The 18741-nt window shown below is 46.9% G+C and overlaps 1 protein-coding gene across 1 annotated transcript; it reads right to left on the reverse strand.

Moving 5' to 3' along the window:
- Window positions 1-12330: 12330 nt before the first annotated feature.
- HEBP1 (heme binding protein 1) lies at window positions 12331-18724 on the reverse strand. Its single transcript, XM_072326676.1, has 4 exons — window positions 18542-18724; window positions 17840-17978; window positions 15791-15971; window positions 12331-14624 (listed from the first exon to the last, which is right to left on the reverse strand). Exons 1-4 carry the CDS (start codon window positions 18617-18619, stop codon window positions 14453-14455), a joined length of 570 nt encoding a protein of 189 aa, XP_072182777.1. The 5' UTR covers window positions 18620-18724; the 3' UTR covers window positions 12331-14452.
- Window positions 18725-18741: the final 17 nt, after the last annotated feature.

Genomic DNA, 18741 nt, shown 5'->3' on the forward strand with positions numbered 1-18741 from the left:
CTGGGCTATATTTTTTTTAGCATCTGTAGGTCAGAGTGTCACAGGAGGAGGGTGAGGAACAGAAGAATCACCAGAACCTCTCCAGGGCTCCATCCGTCTGGGCAAATGCAGGCACAGGGGGTGCCATTAGAATTTGGAGCAGGTGATGCTGGGGAAAGACCTCACTGGTTCACCAACCCAACCCAACCTGTACCAAAAGGTTCCGTCTCCCAGCAGTGGTTGACACAGAGCCCCCCCTTGCCTCCCTCCCTCCCTCGTATATCACTTATGCTGCAGTCCACTCCCCTCCCTGTTTTGATATTCAAGACACAGCAGTGTACAGGGTGAAACACGTTGTGCATAGAGTAGGTGTTTCTGCAGCCCCTTCGTGTATCCAGCTCTTTTCTGCATTTTAGCAGAATTGCAGTTAAACAAAGGTTTTGGTCAAGTGGGACCTCAGGAGGGATCCAGCCCTGAGCAGGTCTCACTTGAGAACCAGACCAGGTAGTGAAGGACCTTGACCAAGTTAAGCTTTGAATATCTCCATGGGTGGAGACCTGATCGCTCTCATTTGCACATTTTCTTTGTGTCTAATCAGAAGTTTCCGTAATGCAGCTTGTGCCTATCATCCTTTGTCCTTCCACTGTGCTCTTCTAAGAAAAGCCTGATCCCATCTTTGCTATAGACCTCATTTACTTAATAGCCAACAGCAACTGGATCCCCCTTTGCCTTTCTTCCCTGAGGCTGAGCAGTTCCCTGGGTCTCTCATCCTGCTGATGTGCTCCATCAGCCCACAGATATTTCAGGGGTCCTCCTGCCAGACTTATGCAGCTTGCTCAGTCTCTGCTGCAGTGAGAAGACAAAACCGGATACAGTACTGCAGATACGGCCTCCCTCACCTTGCTGACTTCACCCTTACTCATGCAGCCTGGTATGTTCTTGGCCTAAATTGCCATGAGCACACATCACTGGGCAATGCCTTCTCCAGGTTCATTTTCCCAACACCAGTTAATCCCATTGCCCTGGAGGAACTTATGTGGCTAGAAATAGGAGGAGTTCTTCAGTCCTGAGGCTTCATCTCTAAGGCAGGTGAACAGGAGCCAGAAGGAGCAACCAAGGCTGACTGCAAGCTGAGAGCTGCAGCTGCCCCTCCTGGTGAGGACACCAGGAAGCCCAGGGGTCTGTGCTGGCACATGACAGCTTTCTGATGGCCAGCATCAGAGAAGACATGTTCCTTGTCATCAGCAAGCCCAGCACTTGGGCACCATACTGTCAGCATCACTCTACCCAGGCTGCGGTTGAAGGCCAGCTGTGTTTGATGGATCTATGCCCTTCCTGGGCCACCAACCATGGGAACTGTTTCTCGGAGAGAGGGGGTCCCTACCCCACTCCAGCCACCCCGATGCCCCACGTGAGTCTGAGATTGCTGCTGCTCCCTCTCTCTGCTTGCTGCACACTCACCCTTCTGCACGCAGCACAGACCTACGTGGGATCCTCTCCCTCCCCTAAAGTCAACATGCCAGGTGACCTACTCCACCTTTCTGGGGAATCTGGTGTTTGCTTTGCCTTCACTATGGTGACAAGTGGAGTACTGCCATACCTACAAGGAGTGCTCTTATTCTGTAAAAGGATTTTCTGAAGTGCCAGGTGCCAGGCAGGAGCTGCCATCCTGACTGACCTCGTCTGGAGGGGACAAGTACCTCTTCAGAGTCAGCCAAGGCTTCACCTGGTGAGGAGCTTCTCAAATCAAAACACTAGCAGGCATATTTGAGGGAAAAGCAAAGGTTGTGGCTTACAAAACAGGTGTGTTGAAGTCTAATAAATGATTCAGGAGTAGAAACAGAATGCCTTGCCTCTGACAGGTTGTGATGTCCGCTGTTTCCCTCCGAAATGATCTGCAATGAGGCTCAAATGCTGGAACAGAAGTGCAAAGAAGTGCTGAAAATAGTGGATGAAATCATATAATCATAGGCTCCTTAAGGTTAGAAAAGTCCTCCAAGATCATCCAGTCCAACCATCAGCCCATCCCCACCATACCCTCTAACCATGTCCTCAGTGCCACATCCACATGGATCTGGAATACCTCCAATGGTGACTGCACCACCTCCCTGGGCAGCCTGTGCCACTGCAGCACCGCTCTTCCTGAGAACTTTCTCCTAATTTCCGAATTGAACCTCCCCTGGTGCACCTTGAGGCCATTACCTCTCATTCAATCACTGTTGCCTTGGAGAAAAGGCCAATTCCCACCTCTCTACAACTTCCTTTTAGGTGATTGTAGAGAGCAATAAGGTCTCCTGAGCCTCCTCTTCTCCATTGGTATAGTCATGGGAAGAAAGAGACGCAGGCAGTGTTTTTGACTCAGCGAAGATACCTGCCCACTGCTGCAGGGAGGGAAAGGAAAAAGGAGAGGAGAGGAGAGGAGAGGAGAGGAGAGGAGAGGAGAGGAGAGGAGAGGAGAGGAGAGGAGAGGAGAGGAGAGGAGAGGAGAGGAGAGGAGAGGAGAGGAGAGGAGAGGAGAGGAGAATAGAGGAGAGGAGAGGAGAGGAAAAAGAAAAAGAAAGAGGAAATTAAAAAGGGGGGGGGGAATAAAACAAGAAAGAAAATTAAAAAAAAAAAAAAAAAAAAAAAAAAAAAAAAAAAAAAAGGAAAAGGGAAAGGAAAAAGAGAAAGGAAAAGGGAGAAAGGAGAAAAGGAGCAAAGCGGGGTGTGGAAGCTGCTGTTCGGCCTCCAGCCCCGAGGGCGCGGCGGAGAGGCAAGTGGCGCAGTGACGACATACGACCGCACGGTGGCGCCGTTGCCCCGCAGAGCCGTCCCCGGAGCGGAGACGCTGGTTGGGGAGCTGAGCCTGGGGGCGCTGCCCCGGGGGCGGGGGAGGGGGCGTCTCCGCCTCCGTGAGACTGGAGGAACGTCAACACGCCGGGGTGCTGCTTGTGATTAATTACATAAGATAAGGGGCGGGGAAGGTCTCGTGAGATTGGCAATGCAACTCATTACGGCTTTCATACTAAACGTGTTTAAAAAAAATAAATAAATAGAAAAAAAAAGAAAGAAAAAAAGGTGATGTCACGGCCTTTCTTTGAACTTGAGTAGAATTTGCATTTTTGCTTCAGAATTATTTGATGCATTTTGACTCGGCATCTTCCAATAAATTGCAATCACTAAATGCAAACCACGCACTGAACCTCAAACCTTCCAGCCTGAAAAGGAAGCTTTTCCGCTGTGACATTCAGCTTGCTTTACACAACGATACAAAAAGCTTCTCTGAACTCGTTTTATTTGGGGCACTGCTTTATGTCAGAGCTCTCTGGGAGCTTCTGGCAGCTTGCTATGCTACTTGCTGCACTGATGGGATGTGGTTAGTGGGCATGGTGGTGGCGGGCTGATGGTTGGACTGGGTTATTCTTTGTGGTCTTTTCCTACCTTAATGATGCTATGGGCTCTGTTGGACTGTGAGTCTGGTGGGCCAGGGTATGCTCACCCACATGTGATCGCGTGTGTTCCACAGTAAAGTCTCAACCTGCATTGAAGGTAGTTGTAATGTTGTCTCTGTTCAGAGAGAGAGATTGCAAATCTGGGCTGAAGAGCAGCTCTAAAGACGACCTGAAAGGCTTCTTCACTAAGACGGCCTCACCGCTCCATGTGCATCCACTGACATGCAGTACAGTGCAGGGAAAGGTCAGCTCCAAATCCAGACCTGCTTTGGCCCCAGGACCTGTTTGTAACACATGCACAGGGTACACATTACTTTAATGTATACAAGCGTCACACAGCGCTGCACCCAACAGGTGGATCTGAGAGATAAGACATCAGCCAGAAGAGATGGAATCTACCAGAGAAGAACCACAGCCAGAGATGGTGGACATTCCAATTGCTCAGCCCTACACAGTTGCACCACACATCTCGTCTGTGCTGCAGCTGTGCTGGGTGAGGATGGAACACGAAGTATTCTGCAACCAAGGCATTAGCAGGAGTTCACACCAGGCTGGTGCTTCAAGTCTTGTGGCCGTCAAGCTTTTAATTCAGTGGGAGTCCCAGTGCCAGATTTTTATCAGTGTGAGTGCCCTGGTTTTGGCTCCAAATCATTATTTCCAAACCTTGGAGGCAGGAGAGGTTGGGATGAGGGGAAAGGCTGCTCTGCAGGTTTCATTATGCACATTGCCTCTCTTTTGAATAGCATTTGTCTTCATTGTCTGACAGTAGCTTCTAAAAGTGGCAGTTGCTTTCTCTATACTGAATGAATGTGGAAATGCTGAAAGAATCTTTATGCTCCTTTACAAGATCCCAAAGATATGCATCTCTTGATATTGTCTCTTCTGATTTCTCTTTCACGGAGCACTCTACAAGTAATCAGCTTTTGGGGCATGCTGTACCTCCAACTGTGCGTACAATGCTCACTCTGAAATTAATAAAAGCATGATGATGTATTTGAAGTGAGAATCTGGGACGAAAAGTTAAATTCCTGCTGTTGAAATCACTGATGAAAGTTCCTTTGGCTTTAGTTCTCAGATTAGAGTTACCTGTGTGCCTAAGGCTAGAAAGAACCACTTTTAAGGGCATACGTGTCTTAGCGACCTCTTAAGAAACAAAAAACGTGAAAACTGATCATTTTTTGTACAGGGAGTTTGGAAGTGTGTTGTAGAATCATGGAATCAGCTGAGTTGAAAAGGACCATTAAAGATTATCTGGTCCAACACTCCTGCAGTGAACAGGGACACCTGCAGCTTGATCAGGGTGCTCAGAGCCCCTCAGCTTGACCTTGAGAAGTATGCTGCTGTTTAACCCTGTGGCTTCACCACCTGTTCTGTTCTGGGGGTTGTAGAATTGGTTGTGATTGGTGGGATGGTAGTCACACATGTAGACAAGGCCCTGGGCTCAGCTTTGTGTTGGTGACCTCAAGTCTGGCATTTATCAGTGCTCCTCTTGCGTGGTTGGTGTGTCTGTGGCTCCTACAAGGGATATTTCATGTGCTTGTTTGTCTTCCAACGCTGGTGTGACAGGGGAAGGCTGTTTGGTCCCCTCAGGGCACAAGGCCAAGAATCATCTACATGGCTGGGTGCCCGTCACCTCACACCCAGTTGAGATGCTGTGTGCCACTTGCAGGCAAGATTCACACCTGGGCTGTTTCCAAGCAGGACTCATAGTATGGAGCCCTCGTTCTTTTCCCCATGTTGGAGGCACTAATCAGCAAGCGGTCTTACTTGTGAGCTGCACGTAGCACAGATTTTCTGACTCCTTTTCTGTTTTCCTTTGGGATTAACTTCTGTTGCTGGGAGCTGACAAGGTGAAGTCAAGCAGCAAAAGGTCTCAGGCCTGAAACTGTACCGATTTCTTTGTAAGGTGGCAGAAAGAGGGACCCAGCAGGGAACTAAACAGGGGCAGCCTGTGTCCTGCTGTAGTAACTAGATGAAACAAGCACGAATTTCCCAGAACAAGCTGCATGCCTGACATTTCTGCTGTGTAAAATCTCCCAGCAGTAGCATGCTGCAGAGATTTCATAAGAGAGAGGAAGTCACGAGCCAGAGGCATTGGGTCGAGAGTGTCTCTGTCAGGGAGAAGTTCCTGTTCCCGTCTCATGAACCAGATCAGATCCATAAATATAAGCAGTGAGCAGAGAGTGGGAGCACTTCCAGCCCTGCAGGGTGACCTCCCATCTCTGTGAGCTCCCTGCACCCAAGCCATCCATTCCCCATTGCACCGTGGCTTCCTACTTTGCCTCTACCAAGGCGGAAGGAAGGCAAGGCTGGGAGGTACTCCTGTCACCTGGGCTGACAGCGAGCATTCATCATCTCTGGTTTCCTTTGAGCAACCGCAGCACCACTTTTCCTATCTCAGCCCTTTCCAGCTCCACAGGTGAATTCACTAAAGCACTGTGAACCAACTGCACTTCCTAAAGGTCTGAAGAATGAGGACATTATTTACTTTTAGCTGGCGATGGGCATCAAATGGTGTGAAAGAAACACGCTTCTCAGCTCCATCACTATCCGAGACCAAAATAACAGATAAAAGAAGAAAATCAGTGGGAGTCATCATTATATGGAGTTGCCATGGAAATAGCATGAGAGAACTTGGAGGAGAGCAAGCACACCGTGTCTCCAGGAGGGTATCAATCCCCTGCCAGCCTCACGCCTTTTTATCACGTTAGCAGGCAATATTTCTCGATTTAGCAAGAGGTGGGAAAACATCACAGCGCTGTTCTGACATTCGTGTCTAACTCATGGTTTCTATGACCAAGAACCTTTGTGACCCTTCCAGAAGCAGAAATGCAAACTCTGGTGCTGTCAGAAAGTTGTCCTGGAAACCATTTGATGATTTCAGTAAGGTGGTGAGAGGGATGCCTTTTTGCCCAGAAAATATTTATTGGATTTTATGGACTCGTGTGGGGAAAAATAAAACAAAAAGAAAACCAACAAACCACCACCACCCCCCAAACCCCACCCCCATAAAAACAATAATTTTTAATGTACCATTCTAAGATTTGTTTTTCAAAGAAAAACATCACATTTCATTAGAAGCGCTTCTTAGTGCTGATTTCAAAGAAAAGCATTGATTGCAATTTAAATGATCTCCGAATTCAGTAAAGCTGCCGCCTTGTGCTGTTGCGCCGTTCTGGGAAACTCATTTAACTCTCTTCTCCATCACCAAATCTTGCTGTTAAAATTCTCCCTACCATCTCCCAGCACCTGCACCCCATTCCCCACTCCACTGTTACACAATGGGCTCTCCTCTGGAGGGCACATAGACAGAGAAGGGAGACCACGTGCATTGTGCAGATATGTGTCCCCAACTTCTTTCAGACTCGGAAAAGCTTTGCCTCTTCCCCAGCAAAGCTGAATCCACCCCCTCGGCAGAGTTTGTCCCATTGGTGGCAGCTGTGGCCATCTGGCCCATAATAATCTGCCACGTGGATACTGGCATCTTACTGCTTTTGCATGAGGATATGGGAGTGTGAATAAGTGAAGTCAGTTTTCAAATAAAACGATGGCTCTGTCCTATAAGGTCTCGCATTGATATCTGCTGTACTATGACCCCAATGTTGCAATAGTTTTTTCCCTGAATGCCTCCTCCTCCACCCCCAACTCCTACCTTTCCCCTGCACTTTGCTATGTAATGTGACCAGGCACCTTTAGAGACAAAAAAGGGTACTAGGGCAGCAGGAAACCCTTTCCACTTTTATCTTCTTCCTTTCAGCAAAGCCAACATATGCAATGGAAAGAAGAGATGCCCAGGAGCTTACAAGCACATAGGCTTGCTCCTCTCCTTACCTTTTCACTCACTGGTACGGAGGCTTTGTCTCCACATCATTGCTACACAGGTAAATGTGATGGATGACCGGGGTCAGAAAGCAGAGTCACAAGAGGAAAAGCCAAAGAGCACCATCCCCACTTGCTCCAGTGAGAACCAGTTCAAGTTTTGACCAACCACTGCCCCTAAGTCTGGCCCAGAGCTACATTTCAGCCTCTAGATTTCCACCACATCCACGTCTCCACTTGCAAACTCTTTTCAATTTTCCCCTAAAGCTGTCTTAACAAAAAGAAAGGAGGAACAGGGAGAAGAAAGGTCTGCTCTGACACCTGCATTTCTCAGACAAAAGTGTTATCTAAGTCATCTAAGATGCGGTTATCTAAGTCATCCAAGATGCGGTTATCTAAGTTGCTACAAGCAACCGAGATTTCTCCTTAGAACAAAACTTGTGGGCTAAGTTCTTGTTGATTGTTTTGTCTGTTTGCTCAGCACCAATTTAAGATAAAATTATGCATGTAATTTTATAAATGCTATTTATAAGACTGGATACATATTATGCATATTTTGTGACAAAATGGATCCATTTTTACCCTTATGAAATGACAACTCCCAAACACTGAATAATCCCAGATAGGCTATTTTTATGGCACTCGGTGTTACATTTGTTGCTGAGTAGCAGTTCTCTGTCTATAGCCATGGGAATAGACATCATTTTTAGCATGTCATAATTCTGTGGCTGGATTTGTTCCAAAGAACTTGTCATAACAGCAGGCTGAGCAATGGCTATTTATGATAAATCAGCTTGTTGACTGTGGGATTTTGGAAAACAATTGTGTTTACCTCCACATCAGAACTGTCTGGAGAGCTCCCATCCCTCCCAATTGCTGCATCTCCCAGGCTGAGGGGTTGAGGCCCCAAGGAAACCCTCTGGTGGTAACACTTGGTGTGGGCATACGAGAAGCGGGGCGAGGACAAGGCGCCTCTTGCCCTGAAGGTGAGGTTTGAAGGCAGAGGAGCGCACACTGTCAGACCAACAGATACATCTGAAAGGAACAAAACTGCCCCTGGGGCACTCCATGAGCCTGAAACCATAACTGCTTTTTCCAGTCTTATGGGCTCCAAGCCCTGTTTCCCCATTCATGTCAAACACTAAATCAACAGGAAGGCCTTCATCAATTTGAAAGGAGCGGGGCAGGTTCCCTATTGGAGGGTGTTTCAGGCAGGATTCCCAAGATGCAGTATCTGATAATTCTGTTTCCCCCTCCCCATGGCAAGGAGCAGTGCTTGGAGCAATCTTGGAGCTCAGGATCAGCCCTCCTGGGAAGCAGCACTGAGGGTATCCTCAGAAGAAAAGCACTGCTCTCAACGAAGGTGTACACCGAAGTTCTGTGCAATGCAAATGGCAACACAGCAGAAGCAAGGCCATTCTGGTGTTGTCCCATGTAGCACCCCATTTCAGTAACAAGTCGCAGCTCCCATCCCCTCCTGAGCACCCTGGTTAAATAATACTACAGCTCATGGGAGACATTTCAATGAGACAGCACATGATGGTTTGGAAAGATGCTCCCTTACAGAGCTGACTCACAAAGAACAGTGAGAAACTCAGTGATTAAACAGCTAGAAAGATCTTCCAGAAGAAAAAGAAAAAAAGGTGTCCAAAATTGTCAAGCTGTACGTTGCTTTTTATTTCTGTACTTTGCTTTGGGTAAGAGCTGCATTTGTCTCATTTGTCTGAATATGATGCACGTCAGATTTCAAATCCTCTCCTCCCTTACTAGCAGCAGTGTTTAATTCTGTTACTCTTGTTCTTCATCAGCTGCGTGGGAAGGTGGCTGAACTCTTTGTCTCATAGAAGAAGATGCTTCAATTGTAACTTCAGACTCCAGTTAGGAAAGACCTTAAATTAAACATTAGGAATATTGAAAAAATATAAAAGAAAGAAAAGCCTGGACTGGCTTGGAAAGCTCTGGAAAAAATACTCGAAGGAGAGCAGTTGCCATGGCAATGCTTCTCCGTTTTCCCTTGGGATGACAGAAATACATGTTGCAGGCAGCTCTCCACCCACCGCACACCTCTCACAGACCCTAGTGCTCAAGCACAGACCAGGTGTAAATCCACCGATCTAAGGATCTAAGTGCTCAAAGATCCTGAAGCACCTAAATCCCAGCTGTGTCTGTCGTGATGTTTCACTTCCATTTTTACCTTTCACAGAATCACAAGATTGGAAAGGACCTACAAGATCATCTAGTCCAACCATCCTCCCATTACCGTAGCTACAACAAACCACTAAACCAGATCTCGTAGCTCCTCATCCAGACGCCTCTTGAACAGGAACGGCAATTCCACCACCTCCCTGGGAAGCCATTCCAGTGCCTGACCACCCTCTGAGATAAAAAGCTTTTCCTTATGTCTAATCTAAATCTCTTCTGGTACAACTTGCGGCCATTTCCTTGGGTCCTCTTTCTTGCCTGGGAGAAGAGGCCAAACCCCTCCTCATCACAACCTCCCTTCAGGAAGTTGTAGAGTGTAATGAGTTCTCCCCTGAGACTCCTCTTCCCCAGGCTAATCTTTGAGAAATCTCCACCTAAAATTCAGGCTCTTGAACCCAATCTTCTTATCTGGATTGCATGAAAGATATGACTGAGGCTGCCCCAGGATCTAGAGCCACCAATCAGCCAGACCCAGAGCTGTATTCATAAAGAAGAGTGCAGTTCCTTCCACCTCATCCATTCCTGTTACTCCCTATGGAAACTGGGATGCGGGCAGGAACAAGTGCCAGGAGAGCTGCACGCACCCAAATCTCACCTGGACAAGGACTCAGGATGTAGAATTAGACACCATTTCAGAAACCAAGTGTCATTTGCATTGACCCATCTTCTGCAGCAGCTCCCATAGAAGACTAGGAAAAAGTCAAAATCAAAATCCGTCCTGTGCTACAGACTGAGCTGAGAGCAAAGCAGAAAGATTATGAATGAGATGACAAAACCAGCCTGCTGCTGGCATCAGCACTGAGCAGAGATGGAGCAGCTAGACTGGAAGTGTTTCATCCATTACTGTCAGAGAAGTCACTTTTGTCACTGATCCTGTTCCAATAAATCAAGTTGCCAAGCAGTTTTATGGAGGCGTTATACATCCAAAGTCACTTAAGGTTCTGTTGAAAGAGATGCATTTCTCTTTTAGCTGAAGTGCTGTCAGAGAAGAGTCGCTGTTCAGAGAGCTACTGTAAAAAAAGGTATCGTTGTAATTACAGCAAAGAGGGACGATGCAAGCTAGGAGCCACCATCTCCTTCCCCTTGTCCCATTGCCTTTGGGCAGCCTTGCAAAGCCGAAAACTTGCTACCAGAAGCACAATAGCTGCTCATGCACCATTTGCCACGGTGATTGATGAAAATGGTGAAATAATGATGTTACTTCTCCGTTCACCATAAATCAACCATCCTTTTGAAGTGACTAGAGCACTGTAAACCGGCCCAGATTTATAGGGACAAACTTAACCAATTAGCTCTTTTATCAGGGCTGTCATCTTCTTAATGCAGTGTCAGATATATCTAGGCATGTATCTGCAGAAGTATTTATTTCCAAAGCTAACAAAGCTATGGTTGTAGCTGACTTAAAATCTAGGTCTGCAAATGTTTGCCCTGTGGCTGCATTTATATGAACAGGTTCTTCTGTGACAGCAGAAGCTGACTAATAGATCAAAGCGTTGGGTCTGCTACATGTACATGAATGATCTAGATACATAAACAGACACATATAAACACACACGCACATACATACATATATGTATATATATGTGATTTGGAGGTTCAGGACAGATGGAGACTGCTCTGTCTTAGAGCTCTCCTGCCCCAAGTGCATGAAGATGATGCTTTAAAACTTGGTTCTGTTGAAACGTGGCCGTCCCCGTGGCTGTCCCCACTGCTGTCACAGCAGTGCTGCACACTGCACAGGGCTCACCACATCGCTAACCCCATTTATTACCATTTGAGAACAGGCACCGATGAAGATGAAAACCAATTGCAGCTATCAGCTCATTAGCAGCACAGCCACTCCTTACCTGGCAGGCAGAGATAACCCCAGGCTAACCTCGGCTGCCCAGGAGGCAGTGCCAGCTGCTGCAGAGAGCCACGAGTTGCAGGAGAAGGGCACAGGCAGATGTATGACCCTCACAGTGCTCACCCCCTGCACTCAGATACCACCAGGCAGCTCCCCAAGGCACAGAAGCATCAGTGCTGCCTTTTAATTTCCCCTGCTCTGCCTTTTTGCATCCGTGCTGGTCTTGGGTCAAAAATCCAGACAGCACCTCTGACTTGGTTATGCTGCTGGTCCCAGCAAAATGAGTTTATCACGGTGTCTCTGATGACAATGCAGCATCTGGCTGTCCAAACAAACACTCACCCAGTGACAGAGCCATACGCAAGAGCTGGTGACCCTGCTGCCTGCTGAGCAGAGTGTCAGCCTGCTGGAAACCCTTGGCCAAAGAGTATTTCTGCCCTTCCACACACAAGGAACTCCCTGCCAAAGCATGAATACATATAGTAAGCTTACATAAAATCAAACAGACACACACATGGAATAAAGTTTATCTAGGTCTAAAACACACAAAGTAACAAAAATCACTGAGCCACACCGTACTAGAGACTGAGGGAGTATTTAGAAGAAGCATCAGCACAGAGTTGCATTGATCCTGTATTCAGTCTCAGGTTTCCTCTACTGCCAATCACTGGAAGATGCGTGGACCTTCATGTGACAGCACATGCAATGATTCTAAATGTGGCTGGATGTGGCTCTGGGCAGCCTGGTCTGGTGGTTGGCAACCCTGCCAATGGCAGGGGGCTTGAAACTAGATGATCTTTGAGGCCCTTTTCAACCCAGGCCATTCTATGATTTTAGGATTCTGGACAGAGGAACGCATTGAAAATCATAGTCATGAACATCTGCGTGAATCCCATACCTAGGAACACACAAGTGAACACAGAGCATTCCTCACATGAGCCCACCAGGTTCCCAAATTAGCATAAAAAAAAATCAGTAAAAGTTTTCCAGTACCTGAAAGCCACAAAAAATCAGCTCCATCTCACAGTCAGATAATGCAAAGTCACACCAGGATACCAAAAATAGCAATTTATTGGAGAAAGCATTATGACTACTTACAGATGTGAGGTGATTAATACCCCAAACTGGCAATTTAAAGTCTCCCAAATCAACAGCTCCCACTAAGCTCACAAAGCCAACTATCAGCAACAAGTGTAACTCACATTACTGTATTTATTTCTTTAAAATTCTAGAGAATGCACACAGAACACAGGCATCTTAGCTTGTACAGAAAAGGCAGTTTAGTTCGCATAAGCTTTTGATACCAGTAAAACTGTTTATGAAACTTTACCCTGTCTGCTCAATGCTAAAGGCCAGCAGCAGGGCTGCAGAGGCAGAGCTTCCAGAACTAGTTGCTATTGGTTCAGATGTCCTTGCTTTTTGCTCAGAAAGTGTTTGCATGTTATGAAAACAAAACAAACCAAAACCAAAACAACTTCCTCTGTATCATGCTGCTGAGATGTGCAGCTCTGTGCATATCAGGCTTATTACTGATCTTTCCAGCATCTGAGACTTCACAGCATGAATTTTGAGGAATTATGATCATTGCAATATATTGGTATCATCAGTAGCTAGAAATGACTATATGCATAGATAGTCTATATGTGACTTCCAAAATCAATTCAGGAATGCATAAACAGGGCAGAACTGCATCCCTCCATTCCACACCCATGCAGATAAAAAAGAGTTTGTGCTAAGAAGTCCCTCTGGCTTTGGGAATGGCCTTAGAAATGCCTTTACTTCTTCCTTCACAGCCTACCATGCTTCCTGAACTCCATTTGTTTCCCTTGATTTCCTTTTGATGTCTTTTCCCCTGTGCTGTAATCATTATCCATAGCAAACAGCTTGTCCCTTGCTTTTATTTTTTGAAAACGAAGTACTCATCTACTTTTGCAAGTCCTGACCAGCTGCTGTTGCATACAGGGAACTGAAACTCCCTTGTGAGGTTCACACTGAAGTTCTTACATGGCTCAGCAATAGAGAAAAGCAAAAACATCAGAACTTCATGTTTTCTCCTATTACTATTTGTTCTCAAAAAGTAGGCACAGGTCACACAGCTCAAATGGCCAGAACCCAGGGCACCATATGAACAATTTTGTTCAGCTCCAGTGGGAAAGTGTCTTTTGGAGAGCACCTGAACCCTGAGGCACTTTAGCATCAGAAAGGTGCATCAGACAGCTGCTCAGAGTAGCCCTTTTGAAAGTCACTTCATTTAAGAAGAGAGATCTGCACTTACATACGTCCCACTAGATGCTCATCATTCATCAAATGCACCCTCAGACGACAAGTAATAGGTACCTGCTTTTTCACAGTCTGTATTTTTCTAATTCAATTAGAATACCGCATGCATTTCAACTTAGGTCCTCGTGTAGGCTACTTTTAGAGCAGTATTACACACCAGTAACAGGAAGGTGATGAAATGATCTTGGGGTCTTACTCGTCACACCGTTCAGCTGCTAGCTGAGATCAGAACACAATACAATCTACAATGTCCTACTTCAAACAGAAGGGACAGCGGCAAACAGAAATCTTCCTCCAAATAACTTTTTCCAGTCAGATGACACAGATGTTGCTTTCCTGCACACTATTAGAAAATGTAAAGAATGCTTATTTTCACTGCATTGTTTTTGGTAGCAATGTTTATGTCCCTCATGTCCCTTTACATTGCTTCTCCAATGGCACAGATGCTTGCAGCATCTTACTGCTGCAGTAAGCTCAAGATGATAAAAAAATCCACCTGTATGCACTTTCATCATATTCCCCTGCCTGCCTCAGGCAAGACAAATAGCCTGCCAGCACTTGGACATGACTCCTGTCAGGAACCAGTCCTGGTAATTGATTACTTCAGCTGTCTCGGCACTGAACTTTGGGAGCATGAGGAAGATAAAAGCAAGCCACTGTGAGATCATGAGAGTCTGTGATTGAGAACTTGGTCTGCAGTGAAGGAGGATCATCAGGAGAGCGTGCAGTGTTCTTTCTTCTAAAATGGTTAGTCCATAAAAGGCCAAGGCATGGGTGTGAAGGGGGAGGATAATGGCTTTCTGCCTCCACCAAATTGTTAGTTTATTTTGAAGAGAATAGAGACAGAGTATGGGGAGCCTGTCAGGGCAATGCAGCATCACAGGGATCCAGATGCTCACTCTTTTACAAACCAGACCTCATTGCGTCTTCCATAAGGCTTCATAGGGGGGTCATAACCATTGCAGAAGTAGAAATCCTTGCGGTATGCAGCTTCACTTCCCAGAGCAGTCTTCAGTTTGGCAGCGTAGTTCACATAGTCCACCTCTTTGGCATAGCCACCAAACTGCCTGCAAATAAACCAAAGGTGAAGTGCTGGAAGAGCATGGAAAGGAAGAGAATAATGTATAGATACAATGTATTTAGGAACTCATTTTGATCCAGGTCCTGCCAGGATGCACAGACCCATGTGTATCAGTCACTAGAACTGGCATGCCCTTTGAATGAGTGCCATATCAGAGGAACAGTTTCTTAGAGCACAAAGTTATCTCCAAGTCTGCTCAGTCCGTGGTCTTTCACCAATGCTGTCAACAACCACATTCATTGGGCTGTGAATAAACCTTCTGGAAGGAAGATTGAGAAGGGAAGCCAAACTGTAGTTAGACGAAGGAAAAAGGGAGGCAGGGCACAGAGATATTAGCATGTTATTTAAAAGGGATGGACTGGAAGCCAACTGTTTTATGCTTATCTCCCGTCAACAGAAACTCCTTCCACACCAGTCTACACCTCATGGCCCTGCCTTAGGGCCAACGTTTGAGACAAAATAGCCTGTTACTGCAGTAGCAGCCCACACCTGCAGCAAAGGCCAACTGCAGTCACAAGCACAGGAGAAGCCAGCAGTCTCAGACAGTTCAGTCAGCCAAAACAGTTGAAGAAGAGTCAGGGGTACATCCCATGGTAAAGAGCTTCTTGCTACTGTGATGCTAACTTAAGTTCAGCTTAAGCTGGCCAACAGCCAAAGACATTCTAAAGTGATCTGAAGCAATGCAATGGCTGCTTGTACCCATGATGGACTCTGGCATTTAGGCCTCAGCTGACTTCTGCAATTTGATGGGAATCACACTAAGGGACATGCTTGATGACTAAGAATCATCGTGATCCCAGAAAACGGGGAAAACAATGGTTTTCAGAGATTATAAATGACTCAGTCCCTTCATACTCACCCTCCCCAGCTCTTGACCTCCTGTACTGAAACAAAAAAGCCTTTCAGGACTAACTCCTGCACTTGTTTTCCCAATGATAAAAAAATAAATAAATCCATATTCCAAATCTGTACAGCATTAATGATGACAAGAAATGACATAAACCATGTGCCTTCATAGTCTAGAACAATCCCTCTACCTCCTACCACATGCACCCCTTATCCAGAAAGTCACTAGTAAAATCGACACTGCTCCTCACAGCACCCTAAAGACTTCAGCACTTCAGACTGGAAATCTCATGATGCGTTCCTTACGTGGAATAAATGGTCATCCCTTGTCTCTCTTCAATCTTAATGCTTTCATCACTAGGACGGGGAGGACTTGCTTGAAACTGGTTTGGGATTCGCAGATAGACCTTCACTTTCTGCTGTAAGGAGCCATCTTCAGCAGGAAAAGCAGTGATGGAGACAGGAGCAGTCATGCCCATTCCAGCGCCTGAAAGAGAGGCAGAGAAATTACTACAGAAGCCTAGGTTCTTGGGAACTCAAAGCATTAACAGGGCTCAGAAAAGCTAATTTTGGTTCAGAAGGCTCCTCATCATGATCGCTTTGCACAATCTAGCCGAGAGAGGGGTCTGTTGAGGCAGGCAGAAGAGCTTTTAGGCTTTTCCTTGCACCAAATCTCTCTCACTCTTTGCTTTCTATACAGGGATCCTGGAAGCTAAAGAGTCCCCAGTGACCTCTGGATGGCTCTTTATGAATGGCCTTTGTTTTGTGGCTCTCACTATATAGTTCATGTTCCCAAGATGCTCTTTTCTGACAAATCACCTCTAACACAACAAGGCCTACAGTTCTGGTGCAGTGGCATATTTCTAACTGAAACATTTAAATATATAAGTATATACCACATTATCATCTGTACTTTGTGGTTAGGCTACAGTCAATACTGGGCTACAGACACTTTCTCCTAAACCCTTCCAAATGCTTCCAGAGATCCAGCAAATCCCAGTGTCCCAAAACTCAGAGCCAGTCTGGCTTTCAGGAACACTGCCCATGCTCTCCTCTAGTCTGTACTGTAGCAACAGCACACCTCTTGTCTGCTTATTACTTCTAAGTTGTACGTGGCACTCAAGAATGTTTTTCTTCCCTCTTTTTCTTTCAGCAGTAGTGAACTTAAAACGTCCAGGATCAAGCACTGAAATGGCCAAGATCAAGACATCCTTCTCATTTATTTGTACACTCTGATAACAGACCCTTCCCCATACCATGTAATGGAGGGTACCTTTTCCTATACTGCACCAGTGATCATCACCTTTCTGAAGCTGTAAGGCTGTAAATGCTCGTTCCTTTTCCATTCATCTCCTGTTCCCATTCAGACTATATAACTCCTTCTATCATGTGCTTGAGAAAGGTATGAAAGTCAGTGTGTATGCTTCAGATCTTCTCTGTGGTCTTGACATCCTGTTACGGATGATTACCAATGTACATACTTTAGTAAGCTGAGAATCAGAGGCAATCACCTGGAAGTGCCATTATAAAACACTGTAAAGCACTATTAAAAAGCAAGCTCACTGTTCATTACCCTTTCATGAATAAAAATCACCAGAGTATACAATAAAAACTCAAGGTCATAAAAGTTATCTAGTTGCCTACAAGGGCAAGCTTTCTAGGTGTGATCACAGAACCAAAATGCTCCAGCTACCCTGGATTTCATTAGCTGCCATACAGCCAGCAGGCTATGACAAGCACAAGAGTGCCTGTCCTTGCAGACCTCACTGCACTCCACAACTTCTTGAAGGGAGGTTGTGATGAGGAGGGGTTTGGTCTCTTCTCCCAGGCAACAAACAGGACCTGAGGAAATGGCTGCAAGTTGTACCAGAGGAGGTTTAGATTAGACATAAGAAGGAACTTTTTCTCTCAGAGGGTGGTCAGGCACTGGAATGGCTGCCCAGGGAGGTGGTGGAGTTGCTGTCCCTGGCAGAGTTCAAGAGGTATCTGGATGAGGAGCTACGAGATATGGTTTAGTGCTTGTGGTAGCAACATTAATGGGAGGACAGTTGGACTAGATGATCTTTCCAACCCTATGATTCTTTGATTTTATGATTAAAACAGTGGCAAAGTAATGCAGACCTACTTAAAAAAGCTATCTTTGTGATGTTATCCTAAGAGATGAAAGAGACAGGAGTGGACTCACAGCATGACCTGGCTTGGCACCTTAGCCTGTAGTTAAGTTGACTGCTCTCAAGGACTGACTGTGCTCACCCCAGACCTCTAGTGATGGGGCCACACAGGCTGCAGTGATACCTGCTCTATCAACAGGGCTCCCATTGAGCAGCCACAACAGGTGCCCAGTGAGCATCTCACCTTTGTCATTGCTTCCTCCAACATACTTGAGAAGTTTCAGCGCTGCTTCCTTTGAGGCTTCATCAAAGGGCTTCCCCGTCACCTCCACCACAGCAAACTGCCCACCTTCACACTCCCTCTCCTCGTAGCTTAGCTGCTCCTGAGGGAATTGGAATTGTTTAGTCTGGAGGAGGTGCAGGGGAGACCTTATAGCTCTCTACAACGATCTGAAAGGAAGACGTGGTGAGATGGGGGTCGGCCTCTTCTCCCAGGCAACAGTGACAGGATGACAGGTGATGGCCTCAAGTTGGGCCAGGTGAGGTTCAGGTTGGATATTAGGAAAAAGTTCGGAAAGAGCGGTGCTGCGGTGGCACAGGCTGCCCAGGGAGGTGGTGCAGTCACCGTCCCTGGAAGTGTTCCAGAGCCGTGTGGATGTGGCACTGAGGACACGGTCAGTGGGCATGGTGGGGATGGGCTGATGGCTGGCCTCTGTGATCCTAGCGGTCTTTTCCAACCTTATTGATTCTGTGACGGCGAAGGACGAGAAGGGGAAAAAGAAGAAGCTGTTCCCACCCTTCCGAGCCCGCAGGCCGGGCACTGTCCCACACCCTGTCCCGGGCCGCTCAGCCCCCACCGAATATCACCCAGCCGCACAAGTTGCGGCCCCGGCAGGACCCAGCAGCCCCGAGATGGGCCCCAGCGCCTGCCCGCCCCGCCGCCTACCTTCTCCCCTTTGCTCAGCACCCGGTAGGGCCACGTCTCCACCGTGCTCAGCAGGGAGTTCTTGATCATGCCCAGCATGTTGCCGTCTCGTCTGTCCCGGCTCGGCCCGGTCCGGCCCGTCACACCCCGGGCAAAGTGGGAGGGCCCGTGGGCGCTCCGCCGCCCGCAGCGCGAAGCACGACCGCCAGGGCGCGCCCGCG

This window comes from Excalfactoria chinensis, chromosome 1 (assembly GCF_039878825.1).
Source record: "Excalfactoria chinensis isolate bCotChi1 chromosome 1, bCotChi1.hap2, whole genome shotgun sequence".
NCBI classification, from domain to species: Eukaryota; Metazoa; Chordata; class Aves; order Galliformes; family Phasianidae; genus Excalfactoria; species Excalfactoria chinensis.

Excerpts from the sequence above, each read along its gene's own strand:
- HEBP1 (XM_072326676.1), bottom strand. The coding sequence starts at position 18,619 with ATGCTGGGCATGATCAAGAACTCCCTGCTGAGCACGGTGGAGACGTGG. Across the intron at positions 15,972-17,839 it reads TGGAGGAAGCAATGACAAAG|GCGCTGGAATGGGCATGACT; the intron begins GTGAGATGCTCA and ends CCTCTCTTTCAG. Across the intron at positions 14,625-15,790 it reads GGGATGACCATTTATTCCAC|GCAGTTTGGTGGCTATGCCA; the intron begins GTAAGGAACGCA and ends GTTTATTTGCAG.